Consider the following 24,956-nt stretch of genomic DNA (forward strand, 5'->3'; position numbering starts at 1 on the left):
CTCACGTAAAAAATTCCAGCCCCTAACAATGCAGCCCAACAGTAAGAAGTGATAATTGTTTAGAGAAATAAATATGATGGCAAGGCACTAGTGTAGAACAAATACATACACTTCAATTAAAGACAAAATAGATCATAAATACACACAAGAAAAAACTATAGGTCACAGAGAGTATAAAGGAAGCTGCTTTACATCCCAGTGTTACACTCCTAAGAAAAAAACCAGCATCAATTAATGAAGAAAAAGAGTATCTGTAACCTGATTTGAGCAGATCCAGCAATGCAGAACTCACTCGCAGCTAAGCAACAACCAGATTTGCAACTGTACTTTGGGATCAACAACTCATTCTTTTTCCAGCTAGACCACTGTGCCAGCTCTCACGTGATCCCAGCAACTATGACACACAACATTAGTGATCTAAATGATTACATGCAACAAAAAATATTCCAAAACAAAAGGGCAAATGAGAAGAAATCAATGAAAAAAATATTACCACACACAGCAGTTAACTGTACTGTCCTGTGTTGCTATAGCTTTGTATGCTGTTCAGCACCATGAAGTACTGGTAATTGAGAGAAAATAGAAAGAATATCCATGAGGGAACAAGCTGACATAATATAAGGATGCACATCAAGGTGACGGGCACTTCTGGCCTGTCAAAAATGCTATTGCAGCTTCAGTAGACATACCTCAACTAGCTTTGCAGCTGCCTGCTAGCAGCATGGGGTCATTCTGAGGCTGTGAAACCTGTCTGAGAGTGAATAAATACTCAAATAACTAGTCTTGGCACACCGCACTGGATAATTACATCTGACAATCTTTTTCATGCCCTCAGCCTCGCAGAGCTATGTAGGCATTATCCCAGCCTGCTACACGTTTCAAAGCTGTGGTCCCCAAACCATGCATGGAGGCAATGCATTACATTAAACACATTGCATTATTACTCACAGTCACAAGCCATCACCACTACTACAGCACACATCAAAAAAAGCAAAATGTGACAGCTTATATCATTGCCTCAGACCCAGAAAAAGGGACATTTAGTATCAAAATTTCAGTGGGTCACCATCTTAACATAAAAAATATTTTAACAGCATTTAAAACTAGAACTACATATATTTCAAATTTTTACAAACTCCTAAAAGGATGCTAGCAGTAGAGCATTAGGCGGAGTGCAAACAAAGCAGAGTTGAGGGGAAGTGAGATTTCCTATTATGAACACAATTACTGACTTCTCAAAGGCCACAGTCTGAATTTGGTAGTCTTTTAAGAAGTTTTAGGACCACAGGATGTTGAGAACAATCCTTAACAGAGAACAAAGAGCTGTCCCTTAGTCCCAGATGAGAAACAGAACCTGAATTATTAACTGGCACTTTCAGTACCCAATGTACTGAAAAAAAATCATTTTCTAAAATGCTGAAAATATTCTATAGATGTCTGTTGAAACTGTTTCTAAATAAGGAGCTCTAAAGCCATGGGAGGAAAAAAGGCAAAATATAAAAATCTGAAGAGACTGAAGAAAGAAAAAAAGCTACTTTTGCAGAAGAGAAGAAAGGTTTACAGAACATCTAGCTAATTATATCTCGGTCAAAAACTAGATTCAAAATATATGATGTACTTGCGGCAAAACAAATTAATAGAATATGTGAACTGATTTTACCAGCACTGGAGAAGGCCAAAAATTTATGAAGTCTCCTGTTTCTCATGTACAAACTTTAGCTCAATTAGTACTGGATTGAAAGTTCTTATTATTACTTGTACTTCAGTTTTCCTTTGATCTCATCCCTCCCACCTGGTGCAATATTTTAAGGAATATTTAATTGAATACTTGCAAGGAATGGACAAAAAAAACACTTTACTTACCATCATTTATTTTGAATCATCATCCTTCAACAGCTAAAAAGCTTTTTTGATTATAGAAATGACAATTCTTAAATTACTAGTGCTAAACACAAAGTCATTATTTTTTTGGCTTGTCAGTGCTGAAGATTCATGTTTTTGTGGAAATGGCAAACTCAGAAAAGACCACCAGAAGTCCTTAGATTTGGATACTATTAGCATACCCTACCTGGGCACAACACAGGTCCTCTGTTTTTATCCTAGACTACGCACATGTTATGGTTTGTGAGGAGAACACTGAGGAAATCCTCAATGCCTTGATTTTTTTTTTTCCCTATATAAAACCAACAAAAACAACAACAAAAACAACAAATCCCAGCCTTCTTGCATTTTTATTGCTAAACTATTCTAATCAAGAACATTTCATCTCAGCTTCAAGCTTAACAGCTTCATTTCAGATCTTCCCTCAGGAGCAGATGCTTGGCCTACAGGTAGCCTCATCAGCTGCCTCTTAATTTTCTGTCCCTGGATGACTCTGAACATGCACCCGTGGCCCCACCTTCCTTACAGTAAGTCACATGCCAAAGTGAGTCAGCAAAATATGCTTAACCATTCTCCAGAGAAGCAATGCCTGTATTAAATAAAGAAATAAATGAATAAAAGTGGCCAGAACGTGCATATCCTTACAAGCTTATTTGCTTTTATTTTCCCTGTTTGGATAGGTATCAGAAATACATCCCAGCTTTATGTCACACAGACACTTAGATGCTATAAAATTCCAAATTTTAAAATCTTAAAATTGTCCTAACAATTTGGCACTGTGTTCTCTATCACTATATTTTTGTCTTCACTTTAAGGTGTTTTCCCTAGCTGTAATAAAGGAAAATGGATGTCATTTAACTGTTTTCATTAACTGCGTGACACAGTTCAATAGTTTTTTATCTACCCTTAATTCACTATCATCTTTTCTCCATCACTGCATTATTCATGTGTGTCACCCTCTTCTAATTCCTATGACAAATACATTTGTAATGATTTTATTTAGGAGCAACACTTCCTCTCACCATGAGAAAAGGCAAAAGTTAAAGCAGCTCTGTCACTTGGCTCTCCCTGAAGTCAGTCAGGGCAAAGGGGAGGAAGCCCTGGGGAGCAGGCAGTGAACCTGCAGCCTGTGGCAAACAGGTCTGGGGGCTGACAGCAGCCAGGAGGCACCACCAGCAAATATTGCTTCATTAATTTTACCGTGTTTCAGGGAAGTGAAGAACTGAACCACCAAAAAAGGCAAAAAACCACACCCTGTCATATTTTACATCTACCAAGTTAGGCTTAATTTAAACACATTTTTAACCAATTATTTAAAACAAAAGTACCAGTTGTACATAATATTTTATTTAATAGAATTAATTTAAATACTACACTAGACTAAATATTATACTGCTACAGCCTCTACCTAAAATTGTTTCCATAAATTACATCCTGGAATGCCTATTAACATTTGACTAGAGAAACAAAAATGCTAATCTACTTCCAGCCTCAATCAATTTTAAAGGAAAAAATATTTAAATAACTAATTTTGTGTTTTCTATGACTGGAATAACCATTGTTACAGCAGGTTGGTTTTGGCAGTTCCTTTACTACTTTGACTGTTCACAAGTTGTCTTACAGTTTCAGACGGTGTCAGACCTAGAGACTGTATCTCATGCCAGCTGGAGTGGGAACATTGGTTTTATGTACAGAAATACAGCTTTTAGAAGTCAAGGTCTGCTAGCAGTTTCTCTACAAACTACAATGGCAGCTGTGCTAGAGGTCATGAATATTACATAAGGGCTGTCCATGTATCCAAGCCAGCATCAGTAAGCCAAATTCCCATAGCAACACTCGCATAGATTTACTCATTGCTAAGGGATGCATCAGTTCAGCAGTAAGCACTGCACTGCTACCCTGATTAGTCTGCAAGATACTATTACTTCAACTCCTCTTTTAAAGATTGTGCATTTACTGATAAAATTCAAAACTTCACCTAAATTTCAGGGCAGCCCTTATCATCTTTCCCAGGAGCAAAAAAACCTCAAACTAACAAAACCCACCCCTGATAAAACTGAAGCTCCTTACTACAATCAGCAATCTCTGAGATACAAGGCTGAAGGGAAGAAGTGAGCTGCTTCTGTTGAGTTTCTGCTACACCGATCCCAGAACAGCAAGAACCAACTTCAAAGAGATGTTCAGCATCTCCTACATTTGGCACATTCAAGCAGCTCATTAAAAAGCTGCTGTAGGAGCTCTTATTAAATATCAGTTACCAATTACATTTTCAAAAAACCATTTTTGGCTTCCCTATTCAGGTTTTCTGGCCTGATGAAGATGTCAGCTTGTGCGTATAATACTGTATTATTTAACAAGAGAGCTGGTCCTCACCACACCATCAGCTACAGAGCTCAGTGATCTGGACTCACAGATTTCTGAAAAGCCCTTGTAAAACAGGTGGCATAAATGGGCAGAGGTAAAGCTGGCAGTGGAGAATTGGAGATGGAAAAGAGATAAAGAATTAAAAAAACAAAGCAAAATGGAGGAGGGGACTCAGAGAGAAAGTGAGGGAAAAAAGTAGATCAGGTAGATCAAAGAGGGGATCTCAGTGGTGTATTTAAATATATTAGAACAAAAAACAGATTTTGATAAACAGTAATATATTTAAACCTGGCAGGTAGCATACAAAAAAACTGGAATGAAGTGATAAATGAATGATAACAAATAAGATGAGCACAGTTTTTACAGGTGCAGTATTATTTAAAGATGGAGCACAGATGAAAGAGAAACAAGCCTATCACTTTCACTGCTAAAACCTTCACAGTCCTAAATACATCTCATGGAAAACACGTAAACAGACAGCAAAAACCTAAAGCTCCTTTAGTATTTTCTTACTACATTGTCACTATCTGCCAGCAGTATGGAGAGAGGAGAAATGTTAAGACCTACAGCACATGACCCATGGGGTAACTCAGCACACAAATTGTAAAGAAAGTCAGTGGAATCTTTAGGAAAAAAACACCCTTGTAACAGATTCTCCCTATTTACATATGACTTGTAGGGACTGATCCTTCATTGATGTAAGATGAACAGGATGTTTGAGGGCTGATTTTTGACACTGTAGAAGCATTAAGTGCCCTGGGAATCCATGAGCAAACTTTCAGCTACATCTTCAGTAAGAAGTCATAGCATTGACCCCATACCCTGCAACAAATGTCTATACTTAATAAAAGAAGAAATGCACACTTTTAAATAAGAATGTTCTGAAATACATAAGTCAGTCAAGTGCCTGTTACAGAGAGAACTGATTCTAAGTGATTTTTCATGGAGCATATATTTTCAAATGCTGCCTGGAATGTTTATAAGAGATCTAATCTGTATGTTAACACATTAAAAACATTTTATCACTAATGAATGAGATGACAAAGAATCATGGAATGGTTTGGGTTAGAACGGATCTTAAAAACCATCTAGTTTCAACTCCTGCTTTAAAGCCGAGCATTTTGTGAGTTTGTAACACGAAACAACACCTTACCTTTGCTTTTTCCAGCTGTGCCTGGGCCTGTCGCTCTGCCTCTCTCCGCACTGCTTCCCTATCTTCTTCCAGAGATACATCTGAATCAGATGGACGGCTGGTGTAGGAGTCCGCCGAACCCTGAAAAAGAAAAGGAAAAATAATGTCACAGGTTCCTTCATTGTTTAAGAAAATAATAAAATAAAATAAAGTAGAAGTGGTTATACACCTTGCCTTTTCTCTTACTTCTGTATCCCAGAAAAGAGACTAACTGCCCAAAAGGGAAATTCACTCAGTAGAAATTATGGCTAGGTAAACATTTTCTTCTGGAAACTTTCAAAAAGTGGAAGTGTCTTCTCCAGTGTTTTACTTCCTGCTCTATCTCTGCACTCTTATTTGCGTGCTTTTCAGCAAGCAGAGCCAGTTTCTCTGGAGAGTTACAGCACTGGTGCAGTGCAGGGCTGAAGGACACACAGCAGCTTCAAGGATGGCTCCATAAAAATTAGAACTCTAAACAGTGACAGAAATAGCCAGCAAACAGACTTTCTATAATCAGAATGCAAATTCAGTATCAATAATTACGATTACACAATATCACTGCTAAGATATTGTACTTCTGCTATGCATTTTTATTTTAGGGCAGCCTCTTTACCTGACACACTTTCCCCATCGGAACAGCAAATGGCTCATATCCATCTCTGCCCCTCAGCAAAACATGCAAATGACCACAAATCAACTTCCAACTAATAAAATCCGTCTGGACTCAACACATGTCCCTGTATCACCACAATGGAAGCAGCCACAATGCCAGAAAAGCTCTATAAATAATGACAGCTCTGCTTTCCCTCTGCATCTCCCTGCATACAAAACAGTGTTCTGGTAATTCAATCAGAATGAAAACAACTGTCCTCTCCTCACCGCCTTTTTTCTCTCCCTCTTTGCAATACATACAATATAAGGTGATAAGGAAAACGCAGGGCTTACACAGATATCAGAATTCTTCAGACGTCCTCCTTTGGCTCTTTTCAGAAGCCTGATCCAGGTGGCCTTCATTAGCCAGACAGCTCAGTTAGTGTCCGCAGCTGCAGCGCCCGGCACTGATCTCATAAAACATGTGCACACTGAGCACTGCAGAATCACAGCTCCTTTCCTATCCATGCTCTGCTGTGAGAGCCTTCCTTCTCTTCCCTCTGCCTTTCAAGCTTCCAGCCTCACTGTTTCCAAGTATTCTACTGCAATTAAATTCTCAAATTTTCTCATGCCAGTAGGAAAAAAAGAAAAAAAATTTTTCAAAAAAACTCCCAAAAATCCACACCACCTCCAAAAATCTCAACTTCAATGATAAAAGCATAAAATAAAACCAGCTTCGGAAATATTGTGAGAGATGCTGATCATAAACTGAGATCGATCACAGAAAAATACCTAGGGCTTTTTCCCTTCTGTTTTGGGGGGCGGATTTGGCTGTTAAAAATAGTGCTTGTAAAAGAACCTTTTAAAATCCTGTGCAAAATGTATTCAGTGACATTTGCAAGTGCAAAGTTCATTTCATCTCTTCCTAGATTGGCTGGGGGTGGGGTAACAGGCTGTTCATACCACTGGGCATGCTCCATATGTGCAGCCTTTTACGCAGATGCTCACATCACACCGGGCTGTTAGCCTATGCCAAATTGCCATTTTACATCTCAAGGGTAAACAGCTGGAAAACGCGAGGTCCCTGTGAAACTGGAAGAGCTGGTACAGTGTCTCGTTCCCGTCATGGATGTCTGCTGCCAGCCACATTTCCCTTGGATGCTTGCTTCTTGTCCCAGAGTGCTGCCCTCCGCTGCAAAGCACTGAGCTCCACTCACAGCTCCCTTACAGAAACCAAAAATATGCCTGTTGAGTGGGAATTTAACCCCGTGGTTACTGCGTCTATTTTTTCTGACATTAGCAGAGGAAAGGAGCAAAGAATAACTGCAACATACCACATGACACATAAATATTAGATCCTAATACGACAAAAGCCAAACAAAACCTTACATTTCACTATTCTGCTTTTCAGAATCATCCTCTACTCTAATAAACTGACATGGGAGTGACAAGCCAAGGCAGGTTTCCCTAGAGCATTTACAGTTTACTGATGGACATACAACAATCCAGGTGAAAAAGATCACTGTAGATGACTGCAGTGCCCACCTTTGATATCAATTCAGAATTACAAGAAAAACAGCGAATAGAGACTACAGCTGAGAACAGTGGTTATGCACAAGCTGCAGAATGTCAGCATATCCCAGGAATGATCGAATCCTGCCATGATTTATGTCTGTATAACAATCAAATTGCCCATCACAAGTGATGCAGCAGCCTACATTTCATCATTGTTAGAGCAAACAACAGTTGTCACTAAACTCACAGTTCTAAATAAAGCTACTTTTTAACTTTACAAATCTTTTACATTTTCTTTCCTGAAGCCCATAATACTTACAGCATTTAATAAGAATTTAATAATCTGTCTTCGAACTGACAAAAAGAAAATTATTCTCCAAGGAATATTTTGCTTTTCAGGAGTTCAGATACATCTGCTAAGTTATGGTGATTGTTCAAAACTAAAATGTTTCCTGAGCTAGAGCAATAAGAGCAGAAATCAAAGTAAAGTACACTTAAATTTTATTGTATTTTTTAAAGTATCTTGTCTGTAAAGAAAATATCCTCCCCAAAGCCTGTCAAACTTTGCTGTTCTTTAAAATTTCCCTTTGCCACAATTTCTGATGCAGCTGCCAATGGACATAGTGGGAAAAGATGAGCATCAACAAGCAGAAGGTTAGTGAAGCGTTTAAATCTAGTTATGGCTGACACACCAGCTGCCTGTGGACAAAACCACTGATGTTATCATAGCACTAATGAAAGCTGAGACTGTGATGAGCTCCCCCAGAGACCCAGCCCCCAGGACCCTCTGCAGTCCCTCAACACTCAATCCTCCTTGGAAAGGGCCCATCCAAACCCTTCCCCACCACCACTGCAGCTCCTTGGTGCCACTCTGCTGCCATGAGGAATGGTGCCATAAACCAACCCCAAAGCAACTCTGCCTTTAAGAGGAAAACAAACAAAGCTGTCATTAAGCCTGACAGGAGATCATAGGACAGTGTGGGGTGTTTGCTTCCTACAGCACTTCTATGGTGAACATACAATATTTGACACTGACCAAATGGCATAGCATCACTTTTACTGTCCTTCATGCTGCTGTCCAACAGGGATGCGACCTAACCAGTCTTCACCCTATAAAAAAAATCATGAAGCACAGAAACATAATTCCTATCTCCCCTAAGGGGGCAAAATGCCCTTTGTGTCAGGCTAGAATTGCTAAAATTTGAATTTCATCTTCCTGGCCACACAGATCATTTACAGTGCTTGTCATGTGTTATGCTGGCCACAGTCCCAACAAACATCCAAAATGCAAAGTGATTCCCTTTATTTTAATTACATTGACAAATTGCATGACTCAAACTCAGTATTACATTTATTTTCCCTGTGGTACAGCCATGGTCATGTAAATTCTCTGTGGAAAGGGAAGGCTGGAAGCTTCTTTGCTTTTTTGAATATGGAAAAAAACCTCACAGCTGGATAATACAGGAATAGGAGGAACATACCATTACATTTAATTAATTGGGTAAACTTCTGAGTATTTTTATATAAGCTAAGAATGCATTCAATCACATTAAGATGATAAAAAATTAAACCTCTACAAAAACTATGATGAAACTATAATAGAAATACCTTGATTACTTAAAAAAAAAAACAAACAAAAAAACATGGCAAATGGATCTGCATTTTCCATTCACGACAACCAAGGAAACTACACTTCCTCCCTGGGTAACAGACGTTTTTTTAAGTTACTCTGGGAAACAGTAAAAATCTTTTCCCAAGAGCTTCTGAAATGCAGTCTTTGAAATTCTTCATGTCTCCATCTCCTTCCATTGCAATATGGAAGAGCAGCAGTAATATCTGTATGTAATATATGTTACTGCAGCCCCCAATTCCTCATCTTTCATGGGAAACTGTCTAATAAAATTGAGATAATTCATGTTAATAATTACTCCATCTATTTATTTTTATTTTATTCCTTACTTTGCAGGTTTACATGCCCAGTTTTTTTGAAAAATAAATCCCTATTTTAATAACATGCTTGACAAATATTTTCCAATTATCTTACCACTTACTATATTAGAGTAGCTTCTATGAGCTATTCTTACAGTGCAAACTCATACTTTTCACACCGCTAGTCGTCATATGTGATCATATTTGAGCTCCTTTTCCTTCAAGACCATAAATGTGTAATTTTTCTAGTACTGCAGAAGAGCATCATCTTTAGGAGTCTGGGTCCCTCAAGTAAAACATGTTTTCTTATTATTTCTGTTTACTTGCAGGTAGAAACTATTTGGGTAAATTTGGTAGTGCCTCTAGATCTCTTAATTTTCTTGTTAGTTTTCTGTACCCGTGCTTAGCTTTGGTCAGTACACTTGGAGCTTATGTAGAGATTTTGACTGCTAAATTTTCACTGGGTTAACACAGCCATCATTACTCTCACCAATTCAGTCGTGGCCTTTACACTGTGTTTTTCCCTTAAAGAAAAAACCCAATCTGAGTACCATGACTAACTTCAACAGGGTAATCCAGTTACGAATTAAATATCATTAGAACAGATAATTTTCCAGATTACTGAAAATTCTCAAATAATTATCTTCTTAGAAAGATCAATCAAGTTCCTTCAAGTAAAGAATTTTCACATTATTATTTATTATATGAAGGCATGAAGCAGCACGCAAACATGAATTAAGATTTTACTAAGGATAAAAAAATGCATGTGACTGCACACATATATAAAACCTTTAATTTATAGCAGTGGATGTCACAAATAGGGTCTTCTCTGAGATATATTTTTCATTTTTTCATTCACTTGATGCTAATGAAACTTTTAAATCTAAAAGGAGAAATGCCTTTGTCTTCATTTAATTTATACTTTGAACATGGAAAGCTCAGGCCTCACTGTGCCAATAAGAGGAACAAATCACTTCAATATTCAGAATTTATAAAGAGATATTGTTAACTGCTTATGTTCTTATCCTGTGGCAGTCATAAGAATGGCATCACACATCCCACAAATCCCATGACTTCAGGTAGTATATTATGTCCTTGTGATGTGCAACTCCTTGTTTGCTATGAACTACAGTACAGAAAAAGAGTTATTTCCACAAAATGTTAATTTCTCTTAAAATATTTTAAAATTGATTCAGAACAAAGGCAAAATGTGAAAAGTCAAAGTTTAGTATGAAGTAAAGCTGCTGACCAGGGAATATAGATTGTTGTTTCAGCCTAAACTGATCAACCTGAAAAACATAAGCTAGAGTCAGAAGTCAGAAGCTCTCTTACAAATGCAGCATGAGTAGAGGGGACCTCAGTTTGGCAGAGGGACCACAGATGGTGAACGTAAAAATTTCTTATCTATGAAGTTTTCTCCTGATGTCTAAGGTCATTCTTTTGAATTACATTGAAGAAAACACATAAACACTGCTCTGAGAATGCTCCATAATATTATATAAATGTTAATTATTTGAGGGTAGAATTTTTAGAAAGACCAAATTTAATTCAATTAATTTTTTGCAAGGTATGTTTGAAGTGTCTGAAAAACTGCAGAAATACCTTTTAGCAAAGGAAAAAGGAGAGTCCATGTTTTCATTAAGGCACTATCAAACAGGAATTGTTACTTCCTTGTGTATGGATCAGGGATGCTTCACAACCTGGCAAAGTCTACTCCTGATGTCTTCCCTGGTTCTTGGCATGCATCCTGCAGTGCAGTGCCACAAAATTTACATGTAAATAGACAATTACTATCCAAGGAGGGCTACCAGCTCCTACTGGCATTGAAGTAGGCATTGAAACACTCTGCTATGCTTGCATTTAAAAACCAAACTGAATGTTGATTACAATGTTTTTGTTGTTCTTTACTGCTAATGTGGCATTGCTATGGTATCTACAGCCATGGGGGATGCTCAAATCGCAGGACTGAAATTTCAGAACAGCTGGGAGCTTTTGGGTGGCAATGTGATTAAAAAGGAGATTATATAGGAAATCATTCTTCTCTTTACCCTTAATATGACTTTGGCAAGCTTGATCGCTGCATCCAGCTCGCCATTAACAGGTTTGCAAGGCACTAATCCAATCGACAGCGGCCTGAAAGCAGAGTTTTTTAAAACAGTTCTTAGGTTTGCAGAAGATTTTGGCATTCAGGAACCAGGTAAACAGCTGTACCTGGTATTTTATCAGGAAAAATCAAAACAACAAAACCAAAATAACCGCCCCACACCAAGAAAACCCACACATTTGCACTCACATTTCATGATATTAGCCTAAATGTTTGCTTCTATGTTGTTTCACTAAGAAAAAGTGGAATAGGTAGGTATTTTTAGAGGAATGATGGTCTTTTCAAGGAGACTCCTCGGAAAATCTTTGAAAATATGCAAAAAGGCAGCTGCAGAGCTCAACCTAGTTAGCAAACAAATAGAGCCCTCATAGTCAGAGCTAAACTTTTCCCAAATCTGTCAGATACTCTGGTGTGTTAGTTTACCTGTTCTTTTTTAAAAAAAAAGGTTTAAGATGGAAAACTCCTTGAGATCATATTGTGCTTGGCACTGCATAGTCACAAAGTGAATGACAAACACTGCCTAAAAGAGCTTGCAATCTAAAGGCTGAGAGAATATGGACAGAAAAAAACAACAAAGGTGTAACAAAGGGATCAAGGTAGCAATGCAAATGAAAATAAAGCATGTTTAAATATTCGATACCGGCATTATGACTCATCCCTTGCATAACCACAGTGGGTTGTTCTTTAAGTAAGTTTCATATATGTATTATGGCAGAGATTAGTTTTGTGAAAGCCTCTGAAGGAGGATAATCTGATAGCTCTGTGTATTCTGGCAGATGGATTCTCACATTTATGAAATAAGAGAAAGGGTTTTTGAGGAAGAGGGCAATGACAGAAATAGAAGGTGGTCTCCAAACTAATTTTTAAAAAAAGCTTTATCAATAATATAATCACACAATTGAGACCTTTAAAAAATGAAACAGAAAGAATCCCTCAAATTAAAGGAAAATTAATGAAATTTGATGTTTTGAGACAATTAATTTGCTCTAGAGAATGGTACTAAACTATTAATGATTCTGAGCTATAAAGTCAGAGCAATGACAGAACTAAGATGTTGCCAGTGGAATGACTTGGAGACAGGTGTCAAAGGAAGAAAAATACACCATGGAAATGATTGCAAGCAGCATGAACCTAAATCATCTCACTTCTGTCTCAGACTGTCAGCACACACATGGATATTAATACATTTTGATTGACTCGTGGTAACTTTTGAAAACTCTGGTAACTTGATTGTATGTTTAAGACCTTAGGGAAAGGTAAATCTGACTTACTAGTAACAAGTTGACCAATGGTGCTATTTACTGGGCCAGAAGGGACTTAAAATTAAAGGTTTTAAGGAAAAAATGGAAATATAATTTTTGACTGTATTTATTATTAAGCAGCAAATACGACGAAGGAAGGATTTTAAATTGCAGAAAGACAACTCAGGAAAAAAAATTTAGACTATATAAAATACTATGTGTTGATACAAGAGCACAGACAGAAAGACAAAGATTGGGTCAGCCACGAAATTAAAAGTGGACAGTAAAAAAGAGGAAAATGGAAAACACATCTGGGATGTCAACAAGAAAACAGAAAGCTAGAAAAGGAAAGAATTTGCAGGAAAGCATGGCAACCATCATCCCAATTTGTCTCAGCTCAGTTAAAAGTGCCAATTTAGATTCTGTGTTCCAGATCGTCAGTGTATTTTTATCTGGGATTTTGGTTCAAGTCATTAAGATTTTCTGCATACTTAAAAATAGCTTCCTTGAAAATTCAACATGAAATTCTGTTACCAGTGGAGAATTCTGACGGAAAAAAAAACCCCTATTTTCCTTGAATTTTATCTTTTATCTCCATACATACAGGCCCTACGTGGTTTTCAAATCTATCATTTTAACCTACTCCAGATAAAAAAATTGAAGGTTTGGGGGTTTTCTTTCTTGTTTTTTACCTTATTAAAAATGGTGATGTTAAGCATATACAAGGAACTCTCATGTATTTTACTATTTCACAGAATCATAAAACATCCTGGGTTGAAAGGGACCCACAAGGATCATCAAGTCCAACTCCTGGTCCTGCAGGGGACCATCCCCAAGAATCACACCATTTATTTGTGAGCATTTTCCAAACTCTTCAACTCTGTCAGGCTTGATGCTGTGACTACTTCCTTGGGAAGCTGTTCCAGTGCCCATCCACCCTCTGGGTGAAGAAGCTTTTCCCGCTATCCAGCATAAACTTCCCCTGACTCAGCTTCAGGTTATTCCCTTGGGTCCTGACACTAGGCATGACAGAGAAAAGATCAGTTTCTGCCCCTCTGCTTCCTCTCACAAGGAAATTGTAATTGTAATTGCAATGAGGTCTCCCCTCAATGTCCTCCCAGCTGAACAGACCAAGTGACTTCAGCTGCTCCTCATACAGCTTCCCCTCCAGACCCTTCACCATCTTTGCTGCCCTCCTTTGGAAGCTCTCCAACAGTTTAATATCTTTTTTATATGTGGCACCCAGAACTGCTCCCAGCACTCGAGATGAGGCCACCGCAGTGCAGAGCAGAGCAGGACAATCCCCTGGCTGGCCATGGTGGGCCTGATGCCCCTCAGGACAGGGCTGGCCCTCCTGGCTGCCAGGGCACTGCTGGCTCATATCCAACTTGCCATGGGCCAGAACCCCCAGGTCCCTTTCCATGGCACTGCTCTCCAGCCTCTCATTCCCCAGTCTGTCTGTACATCCACAGCTGCCCCATCCCAGGTGCAGAATCCGGCACCTTCTCTTGTTGAGCCTCATGTGGTTGGTGATTTCTCAGTCCTCTGATTTATCAACATCTCTCTGTGGGACATCTCTGCCTTCAAGGGAGCAAACAGCTCATCCCAATTTAGTGTCATCACCAAACTTATTCAGTATATTGGTCTGTCCTGTGTCCAAGTCATTTATGAAGATGTTGAAGAGAACTGCTTCTAAGATGTAAAACTGTAAAACCTCAGAATCCCTCAGATCCCCAGTCTGAGGTCACCCCATTCACTGTAACCCTTTGTGCCTGACCTGTGAGCTACATCACATCACATGTGATGTGAAACACATCACATGATGTGTTTATCCAGCTGTGAGTTGGACATCTTGTGCAGAAGGACACTATGAGAGACAGCATTGAAAGCTTTACTCAAATCCAAAAAAATTCCATCAACTGGTTCCCCTTGATCAACTGGGTGGATTACATTGTTTTAAAAGGAAAATAAGTCTGTCAAGCAGGACCTTCCCCTCAAGAAGTGCTCTGGCTATGACCAACAATGCGTTGTCTTTCACGCAGTTTTCAGTAGTTCCCAGGACAACATTCACCATAATTTTACCAGTCACTGAAGTGAGACTGACAGGCCTGTAATTTTCAGTCATCCCTCTTGCCCTTCTTGAAAACTAGGGCATTTTCCAGTTTCCAGTCAACTGAGACCTCTCCAGATCACCAAGACAGTTCAAAAATCATTGTGAGAGGTCTTGCAATGAATGACATCAGCCAGCTCTTCAAGGACTCTTGGATGAATCTCATCAAGCCCCACAGACTGACAGGCAGCAAATCCTGCACAAATTTGGAGCTAACTGGGAGTTTATCATTCTCACGGTCATAGTCCATGCATCCTTAGGGCTCTAGGACCCTCAAAGCCCATCATCAATGTTGAAGCAAAGAAAGCATTAAACATCCGTGCTTTTCTTATGTCCCTATTTGTGAAATGACCATACCCATCAAGTAATGGGTCAAAGTTATTACTGGATTGCCTCTTTAAAAACACTTTTTATTGTCCCCCAAAGTAGTGGGTAGCTTCAACCCTAACTGAGCTTCAGCTGCACGCATTTTCTCCTTACAGCGGTGAGCACCGTGTCTGTAATCATCCCATGTCACCTGACCTTTCTTCCACTTGCTTTTTTTGCCTTAGCTCCAGAACTCAGCCAAGCCAGCCATCTGCCTTGCTTTCTGGACCTCTGGCATTCTGAAATTGCCCACTCCTGTGCCCTTAGGAGGTAGTACCAAAACAGCAACCAGCACTGATGGACCCCAATATCTTCAGCAGTGTTTTCCCAGGGAACCTTATTTGCCAGTTCCCTGAGCAGCCTGAGGTCTGGTCTCCTCATATCTAGGGTTGAAGCTTTGCTGGCAGTTTTCCTCCAGTCACCAGAGATTTTGAACTCAACTGCTTCATGGTCTCTGTCACCAAAAAGGCCACCAACTACCACTTCACAAGATCTTCTCATTAGCAAGCATCAAATCAAGGAGGGCATCTTTCCCAGCCTGCTCCCTTAGCACCTGTACCATGAAGTTATCATCCAGATGTTTTAGGAGTCTTCTGAACCTGTTTTAGCTTTGTAGTGATCCCAGTTAACACTTGGCAAGTTCAAGTCCCCCATAACGACAAGGATGGATAATTTAGAACTATCCCTTAATTCCTTAAAAAACAATTAATCAGTGTCACCATCCTAGCTGAGTGCTCTACAGAAGATTTCCACGGTATCTGCTTTATTTGTTTGTCCCTTAGCCCTTACTAAGGGGCTCTCAACTGTGCCAATGACAACTTCAGGTTCCAGCACTTCAACTCTGTCATTTTTCAAAGGTAACAACTGCTTTTATGCATATTTTTGCTTGCTATCTTTCATTTTTATACCATAAATACAGTTTTTGTCTTTAAATAACTATCTTTTTTGCCATCTCTTAATGAGTTAGTCTGACAATCATACAATCTGAAGAAACCACTGTCATACACAAATTGTCTACTGGTAAGTTTATTTTCCAGATCATCGGCTACTGAAATTTTGATTTTCTAGTCATGGTCTCTTGTTAATAACATTTGATGACCATCATGACATAGAACAATGCCATTTGCTCACCCCCTAGATTAGGAGAGGTTTTCTTTTCAACCCCTTTGTTAAACTGTGCATGTGAAGTCTAAGGAATTAATTAGATTTCCCTCACTCAGGCTCATTGAAACCTCAAGCCCTTAAAACAGAGGTTCATTTGTGACTCAGCCCAGGTATCTCTTGTAGACACAAGGACTCTTGAAACATTTGCAGCCTTCCTCTCTTTGATACCGCCAGAAACACCAAGTAAGCAGTTTTGTACTGCCTGGCATAATTTATTTCAGGATATAAACATGACAAAATACACACACATCTTTCATCAGTGAGCTGAATCTAAGCCCAGCTTCCAAGAGTATCAAAGTCACATGAGTCCTTGGGGTTTCAGGTGTTAGTCCTTTGCTTCCGTCTTCATTTTCATAGACTTCTTGAAAAATACCAGGACTGTCTCTTTATACCCATTACCTATCCACCAGGTCTAGCATAAAGCAAAACAAACTACTTGGGATTTCACCACGAGGATGAGGCTCCTTTTTCACTATTTACACATTACAATTACTGTCATTTGATTTCAAGAATACAACAGTCTGCAATATTTTACATGAATGAAAATATCACTGGAAAGGCCTTTTGTCTCTCTTATCACCTATCAAAATAATCTTGAAAATTTCCCTTTCTCCAGCATGTATTTTTACAGTTTTTGTTCTAAACCAAAATACATCAGTTAATGTATAGATTGCATGATGCCGACTGTTCACATCCATTGGCTCATTTAGATTTGTCTCTAAAAGCCACCTCACCTAGAGCATCCACACAGAGTGAATGAGGGTACAGGAACCACTACAAGCCTGATTCTCCCATCCCAATCTACACGGCTGTCACTGCTTGCACAGCTCCACCCACTGTCCTTTGAAAGAAGGAGAGTGAGACAGTTTGTGATGCTGAGTCTGCGCATTTTTAGACCACTTACCCCCATCTCTTTTCTAAGAAATAAAACTGAAGCCTCTGTATGTTATTGTCCCTGGTTTTCATCTGCGAAGTGATGCAAGAATATGAAGAGTATATACAATACTTGTTTACAACAAAAAATAGTAAAAGGTTTAGGAAACCATCTAATAAGTATGTAATATACAATATTGAATAAACCTAAATGTATTTTCTCATAGATAAAAAAGAACTTGTACTAAGTTAACTAAGTTAACTCTAGCTAACACTAGAAATAAGATTGCTTAAATGAAGATGGAACGGTTAAAAGGGCAGAGTATGTTTTAGGCAACATGGAAACAAATGTGCTTGCTGCAGAAGATGGTGATAATGATTAGATTCTAACCAGAAAAGAAACAAAATATAAATGAGTTGCAAAAGAAAAACTCAAGGAAATCATAACAGCAGCAAATGGTGTGTTGAATTTTTATAATTCAATGTTGGAATATTTTTTGTGTTCTGGGACATTCAAAGGTTAGCAAAATACAACAGATACTTTCCAGGACAACAACTGCATTCAGATTTCTAAAATTATTGCAGCCTGGAAGACCGATCATTTTCTGTTTTTCAGACATAGGAGAAACATCAGGAACATTCTTTCTTATTCAGAGCAGACTTTGCTTAGGTCAGGAGAGCACATTACATCATATCCCTCACTGAGCCATTTCCTCTTCTAGAGGATACACCAAATTTTGGACCACTGGTTGTTCTTTCATCTATTGTTGCAATACTGAATACTGGCAGAAAATACATGTTCGACTGTCCTGCCACAAACACCTCTGAGGAGCCCAGCTCCTTGCTGTTGATAACCTCCTTGAAGATGCTGAGGGATCTCGACTTCAGGCTGTGCAAGCCCCATTCCCTCAGGCCATATCTGCAAGTCAAGTGATCCAGCTGCAACCATCCTGGCAGGTATTCACTAAATCCTCTCTGATTTATCTGCATCTTTCTGTTGGGGCACCAAAACTAGTCACAGTAAAGCAGCTATGTTCTGATGAATGCTGTGATCATCTCCCTGATGCAGTACAGCGCCTGCACTACTTTTGATACAAGAGTCAGGAGTTTGGGATTTCAAAGGAATCTGCTACTAGAAATATAATAGAATTCTTCTCAAAAAAGAGACAGCATACACTTTAGGCAAACCTTCATTTTTGGATTTTCTATGCAACAGTCAACTCGTTCAAAAAATTTAAGACAAGCAGTATCTCACTTTGTTGTAAAACAACATTATTAATATGCTACCGATCCATCAACTTTGAAAAATCCCTCAGGTGAAGAGATTTCTTCCAACATAACCCTAGCAAGTTTCTGGTTACAAATGAGTCTCCAGCACCTGCAGTGATGAAATACACAAGAATAGAAACTCCAACCTGCAAGTCTTATGGTCTCAAAGTATGTTGTGCTAACTCTCATCAAAGAAATACAAACAAGCCTATGTCATCCCCGGCAATTTTTTTTCTTCAGGAACTGCACTGGCTAGAGCCTGCTTTTTCCTCTCTGATCCATTGTTTGGAAATAAATTAATTTTCTCCTTAAGCTCATACAGTTATGCTCAGTCAGAAGTCATATTTCTTCCAGTTTACAAGGGAATCAGTTTCTCTTTGAGGAATTACCACCCAAACGTATCAGCTGTACCTCTGCTGCTATCACTACTGGATTCCCACTGAGGGACAGGAATATGACAAAGGTGGCTTTGAAATTGCAGCTCTGCTGTGCTAATTAGGAAAGCAACTCATATTTGGGTGGCAATCCTAAAGATAAAGAGAGTGAACAAGGAGCAGCCAAAAGTAGGTAGGTAGATGATGGGCATCATTCAGATTATCCAGAGGATGAGCACGATGACAAAGTAGGACAAAGCTTCAAGAGGAGAAATATCAGGGTAGTATGAGAGAAATATGAGAGAATATTTCAAGCATGTAAGAAATGGATGGCAGGCCAATGAGCATTTCTGAACTTTTTCTAATTCTTGCCACTCTCTAGTTTAGCAGCAGAGATCACAAAAGCAGAAAGTATCTTTTCAAGGATGAAAAATACTGTATAAAATACCAAAACCCCAAATTACCTCAATGTTATTTGGGCTTATATGCCTGACATGACAAGGATAGTTTGTAAGCTATTATCCTCCTTCTGTTGATTTTTAACAATACACATTTTTATAACATTTAATCACCTCTGTACTCTATGAAGCTTTCCATTAAAGTCAGCCAATAACTACCCAGCAGTTCTAGGCTTCTGAATTGAAGTACACAGGCAGAAAGCTAATTCCACAACTGTTTTTTTCTGCTTACAAACATTCAACAGGTGCTCTTTGTTCACTCTGCTTTACATGAAGTCAGTCCCCAAAGTATGCATGGACAGGCAAAAATTAAAAAATGCTAGAGAAACCCAAGACGCATCACCTCTCCTAGGTCACAGCTGTGGCCCATTCAGTAGATTGTATATGCACTGCTATACAACAACTAAAATACATTTGTACTCAAAACCCCTCAAAGATTGTCCAGACACAATGCTAGATTCTCCTCTCAGGTAAGTCAGAAGTCACCACTAAATTCAAGGCAGGATTCTCACACTTTAAGAAATCCTCCTGGCTCTCACTATTATGCCAGCTAAACTCCATTTTGGAGGACAGAAAAGGGATTTTGTATCTTCTTTATTCCTTTTATTATTTACTATTTATTATTCATTATTATTTTTTTTAATTTTACATTTATTCTTAACTGATTTCAATTAGGCTGAAAAACTTATTCCAAAATATTGAAAACTTTCATTCAAGTAAACCAGAATGTCATTCTTGATTTGCACTGCTCTCCTTCCATTATTCCTTCTGTAATAGTTATTCCATCTATGATCAGCAATAATTCACACATCTGTTATGGGAGTTAGCATCTCCCTTCCTATTCAAAGTTTTTAATGTTTACAATGCTTAAAAAAAGAATCATAGCTTATTGTTTCCTTCATCATGCATAAGAAAAGGAAATGTTTGTTTCTGAAGCTGGCACAGTAACACAAGCATGCTCTTTCATAAACTCTTGTGTTTTGTCAGTTGTCTGCAGACCTGGATCTTTTCAGGATTTGAAAAAGCATCAGTATTTTTCATTCCTGTTAATTTTCAAAATCGTCATAGCCTATGATCTCCATAGCAGCTCCTTCTTGTTTCTTCTCTTGATTATGCTAAAACAGACCTTATTTAAATTGAATAGCATTGCATTCACGTCATAAAATCTACCAGAGAAGTGCAAGGACAACACTTTCAACTGTTACAAGTCAAGCTGATCCACAAAACACATTGTGTAACTGGCAGGACTAATCTCTTCCACCACACTTACAGACACAGATGTCCAGGTTTATTTAAAATAACCCTAAGCAAAACAGCACAATTTGCAGCGTTTGGATTTTTTTTTTTAAATGCATGCATTTGATGGGAGGCATTTGATTACAGGAATATCTCAAATTTTATTCCTGGGGTGACAAGGCAAAAACAGCTACAGGAAATTGTATCAGCTGAATTATGTTTTCTCCCTCAGCACACCAGGACAGTCCCATACAAACCATTGTTCTTGCCTGCAAATTCCACTGAAGCTCTGGATCCAAATTGGTGAGAACATTATTTTGTACGAAAAAGACATTGCTGAACTGAATTATTCATTTTTCCTTACAAATCTATGTTCCTGGCAGGACAGGAAGGGAATAACATTCATGCATGCATAGGAAAACTCTAAGAAGGCAAAGCACCTTAAGTTATCAGGAAACAGGTGTATGTAGTGGTTATTTAAAACAAACAAACAAACATTTTCTCACTATCAAGTTCAAGTGAAATGTCCATCAGCAAAATCAAGATTTCACATACAGTATATACTAAGGTCTTGTAAAGGGAACTTTATGATTTCACTTAAGCATGTCTGAAGGCCACCCATGTTCTTGCCAGGATGTCTATAATGAATAACAGAATTACAGCACACAATATGAATTATTCCATTTTAGAATAAGGGAAACAACACAACTTTCTTGAATAGATGGGGTAAACCACAATATGTTACATATGATAAATTGGCTATATTTGAGCAACAACCTAATGCCTCCATCTATCACTTTGTAGATATTATCCCCATACTTACATGGAATCTAGATGAAAGCAGAAGAATCAGATTGAATTAAAAATTTAAGGCCTTAAATTTCAGAATTATGCTGGGCATCCTTCATTAACAGGTACTAAATCATGGGCAACTGCTGGACAAAATGAAGATTTCTAAGACTGAGTTTTGACTTATCATGAAAAAGACTTAGACTGGAGAGAGGAAAGGACATCTAGTCCAACCTCCTGCTCAACTGTACCATATTCAAAGCCACGGCAGATTGCTCAGAACCCTGTCCAGTTGAGGTCTGACAATCTCGATGGATTAAAATTCTGCAACTTTACAAAGAGTTTTAGTTTTCAATCTACTTCACCAGATAAAAATGTAAGGAAGTTCTAAGAGTAACTACATCTTAGGATAGTAAACTCTGAAGTACGAAATTTAACCTCAAAAATTAGCCTGCTGAGCTGCCTCCACAAGCAGATAGAAACTATTCCAGGCATAGCGTCATATGAAGATGCACATATGCACAAAGTCAGTTTTAGTAAAGCCCATTTCTGCACGTATAATAATCCTCAATTACATCCAGTGAAGAAAAAACTACATTTTTAATTACCTTTCAGGCAAATATACTTTATAAAAAGGCATGTAGAGATCTTTTTCCTATCATACTTAATTGTTACTTAAAGAAATAGCTTTGAAAAGTAATTATCTGGAAAGTAACATGCAGTGTAAGTAAACAAACAGCATTTCATTTAGTCAGTCCAGTTGCTGGAGCTTGTTTATAACTCAGAGAAGACACGTCTTCATGACGATAAATGTCCATGACTTCGATAAAGACATAGATGGATTTTTTCTCTGTGATAGCCTTCATGAGAGCCAGTGTTAAAATAACTTATAGATTTCCTCTGATCAGCTGCTTCTGAATTTGTTCATCAGAACAAATCATCTTACTTCTTAACTGGAAAAAAACCAAACATATTCCCAAACAGATATAAACACACAGACTCAACTGTAAAAGAAGAGGAAAACAAAGGAAAAAAAAAAAGGACTTGTGCCCCAAAAAGACTATCAAAGAAACTTCATATCAAATATTTTGAAATCGGCTTTTTGGTCCTTGGTTTCCTTGTGTGGAAGGTTTCTATCAAAATGCCACTGGACTATATCCAGCCTGCTGGCTAGGAGTTCTTAATTGAGCTGTTGTAACTGCTGGAGCTTTCAAAGGTCAAGAGAGCAACAAGCTACCCAGACTGCCAGACACCACCTCACACAGCATTGCTGGGACAGTAGCTGCGCCACCCAGACTAGAGAGTCTAAAACAGGCAGTCTGCAGCACCAGGCGAGCAGGCACGGATGGCAGACAGCATGAACATGTCTTCTTGACTTTAGCTTTCCATATGTGCTGTAGGGAAGTCACGATTTCCATTTTGCGCACAAAACATCTTCTGCCACCCCTTCTGTACCTTACATCCATCCACAGGCTAAACAACGTAGACATCAAAATGCATGGCACAAATACTTAATTGGAAAACAAACTTTAAAGTAACTCTTTTGTTAGAGGCGAAATATTGGGGTCCTGCGAGATCTGGATTTATTTTGTACCATATTTATGCACGGCATACGTGTGTGCCATTTCCTTAACTAAAGACATTCAAGCCACGTTCTTCTAAATATCTCAACTTTTGCAAATAGAGCTCCACCCCAAGCATTATAAATTGATTATTTAAACCGCATGCCATTAGTATCTTTTACACAGAGGACATCTCTAGCTTCATAGGTGTCCTGACATTTAATTAAATAAGAACTACGAATATATGTGGCATAAGAGGAAGGAAGTTGGAAATAATTTCCAAAAGCCTGGATACACACACAAGGTGTGCAGAAGAATCAAAGAATTAAATATGTAGCTACATAAATCAGAGAAGCCCAACGAACTCGCTTGTTAACTCTGTACTGTTCTGCCTAGATTACTGCTCCTACCATTAACACTTGTTATGGCTATATTAGCTTCATTCAAATTCCTCACTGAAATATAGCCATTTTTTTATATCAAGGCCTGTAAAGTAAATGATGAATATGGAATAGAAAAACTCAAGTATTCCTGATCTAATATATATATATGTATGTATGTATATATATATATATGTATGTATGTATATTTATATATGTATTTTTTTCCCCAAGTAAATGCTGATTCACATCACTGAGGTGAAGTGCCTGGTACAGCATGATGCTGGTCAGTGCATTGCCAGGATGTAGGTCATCATCATGGCCATTTTCTTCAGATGGAAATAAACTGAAACCAAGACCAAGAGGTGAATCTACAGATTTCATCAGGCCTTAGTGCTATCAATACACTCAGAAACCAGGTCCTGTGAGAGACTTCCTCCCCTCCTTCCCACTGCTGTCTCACAAATGGAATAATAGCTGAAAAGTTCAGAGCTCCTTCAGTTTGGTGGGATTTTTAAGTACTCTGTTACTTTTCTTCATATTTGTGAGCTGAACTACTACTACTATACTGGTCCTGCCAACCCAGGCCAATGTTCACACTCCATTCTCTTACACTCTACTTCTTAAACAGAAATAAACTTCTCCTTTGCTATTTCATCATCCGGAGCTGGTCATTGGGGTTGGTTTCTAAATGTCAGAAACCATTTGACTTCCACAGGGCTACCTCTCACACATGCCTCAGGAACAAACCTGCTTCTCAAACATCATGCACTCACCAGCATCCTCTTCCACATTAAGCGAAATGCTCATTCCCTTCCTTCATTATGTTTAGACACCACTCAGCACCAAACCAGTGTGAAAGGATCCAGATAAACTGCAGTCATTGACTTGCCCCATCTTCTGATGGAAATACCTATTTCTAAAAGTTCTTTCCTGAAGGGAGAAACCTTGTGTTTAGTCTCCCAGAGCCCCACATTCCCCAGAACTCTACACTAAGAAGTAGGAATTCTGAGCTCTACACAAGGGGCAGCTGATCCACTGCTTACAGACTCACATACATAACAGGGCCTACAGCTCGTGCCTTCACCCATGGCCTCCACAGAGTTCCCCACCTTTTTATTGACTGTTCATGTGTTAGATTGTGGGGGCAGAGGTAGGGGAAGATCAGATACACTGAAAATACCTTCAATATATTCTCAAAAATAAAAAAAGCGCCATGCTCAGTCACTGAAACTCAAATTAAAGACAGGAAGCAAGGAAATTGAATATATTTGATCTATATGAAGGTCAAACAGTAACATCATTATTAAAAAATCTACTTCACATAAACTGCAGGACGCTAGATTAAACACTGGTTTTCTCTGGGGAGAAAAGTATGGTCACTACAGTTGTGCAAATCACTAACTGGTAAGTACAATGGGTGTCTTGGGAGTAACACAGAAATGACCATTACTTTCCTCTGCATGGGTTTCTTAAGATTTTTCTCTCCAGTGTTTCCTTGTTCCAGACTGAAATTGTTTCAGGAGCCTTTCTGCTACACCATCAAAACCAGCAGCTCTCCCAGGCTTTCCTTGGGGAA

The 24,956-nt window shown here is 38.6% G+C and overlaps 1 protein-coding gene across 7 annotated transcripts in view; it reads right to left on the reverse strand.

Annotated features, from left to right (window-relative positions):
• Positions 1-24,956, reverse strand: part of CACNB2 (calcium voltage-gated channel auxiliary subunit beta 2) — a 242,041-nt gene that overhangs the window by 74,977 nt on the left and 142,108 nt on the right. For all 7 annotated transcript variants that reach the window (XM_058830502.1, XM_058830503.1, XM_058830504.1 and 4 more), the window contains one exon: positions 5,399-5,518. In XM_058830502.1, the coding sequence (XP_058686485.1) occupies positions 5,399-5,518 (120 nt within the window). The remainder of the gene's footprint in view (positions 1-5,398; positions 5,519-24,956) is intronic.

The sequence above is a fragment of the Poecile atricapillus genome, chromosome 2 (assembly GCF_030490865.1).
Source record: "Poecile atricapillus isolate bPoeAtr1 chromosome 2, bPoeAtr1.hap1, whole genome shotgun sequence".
Classification (NCBI taxonomy): Eukaryota; Metazoa; Chordata; class Aves; order Passeriformes; family Paridae; genus Poecile; species Poecile atricapillus.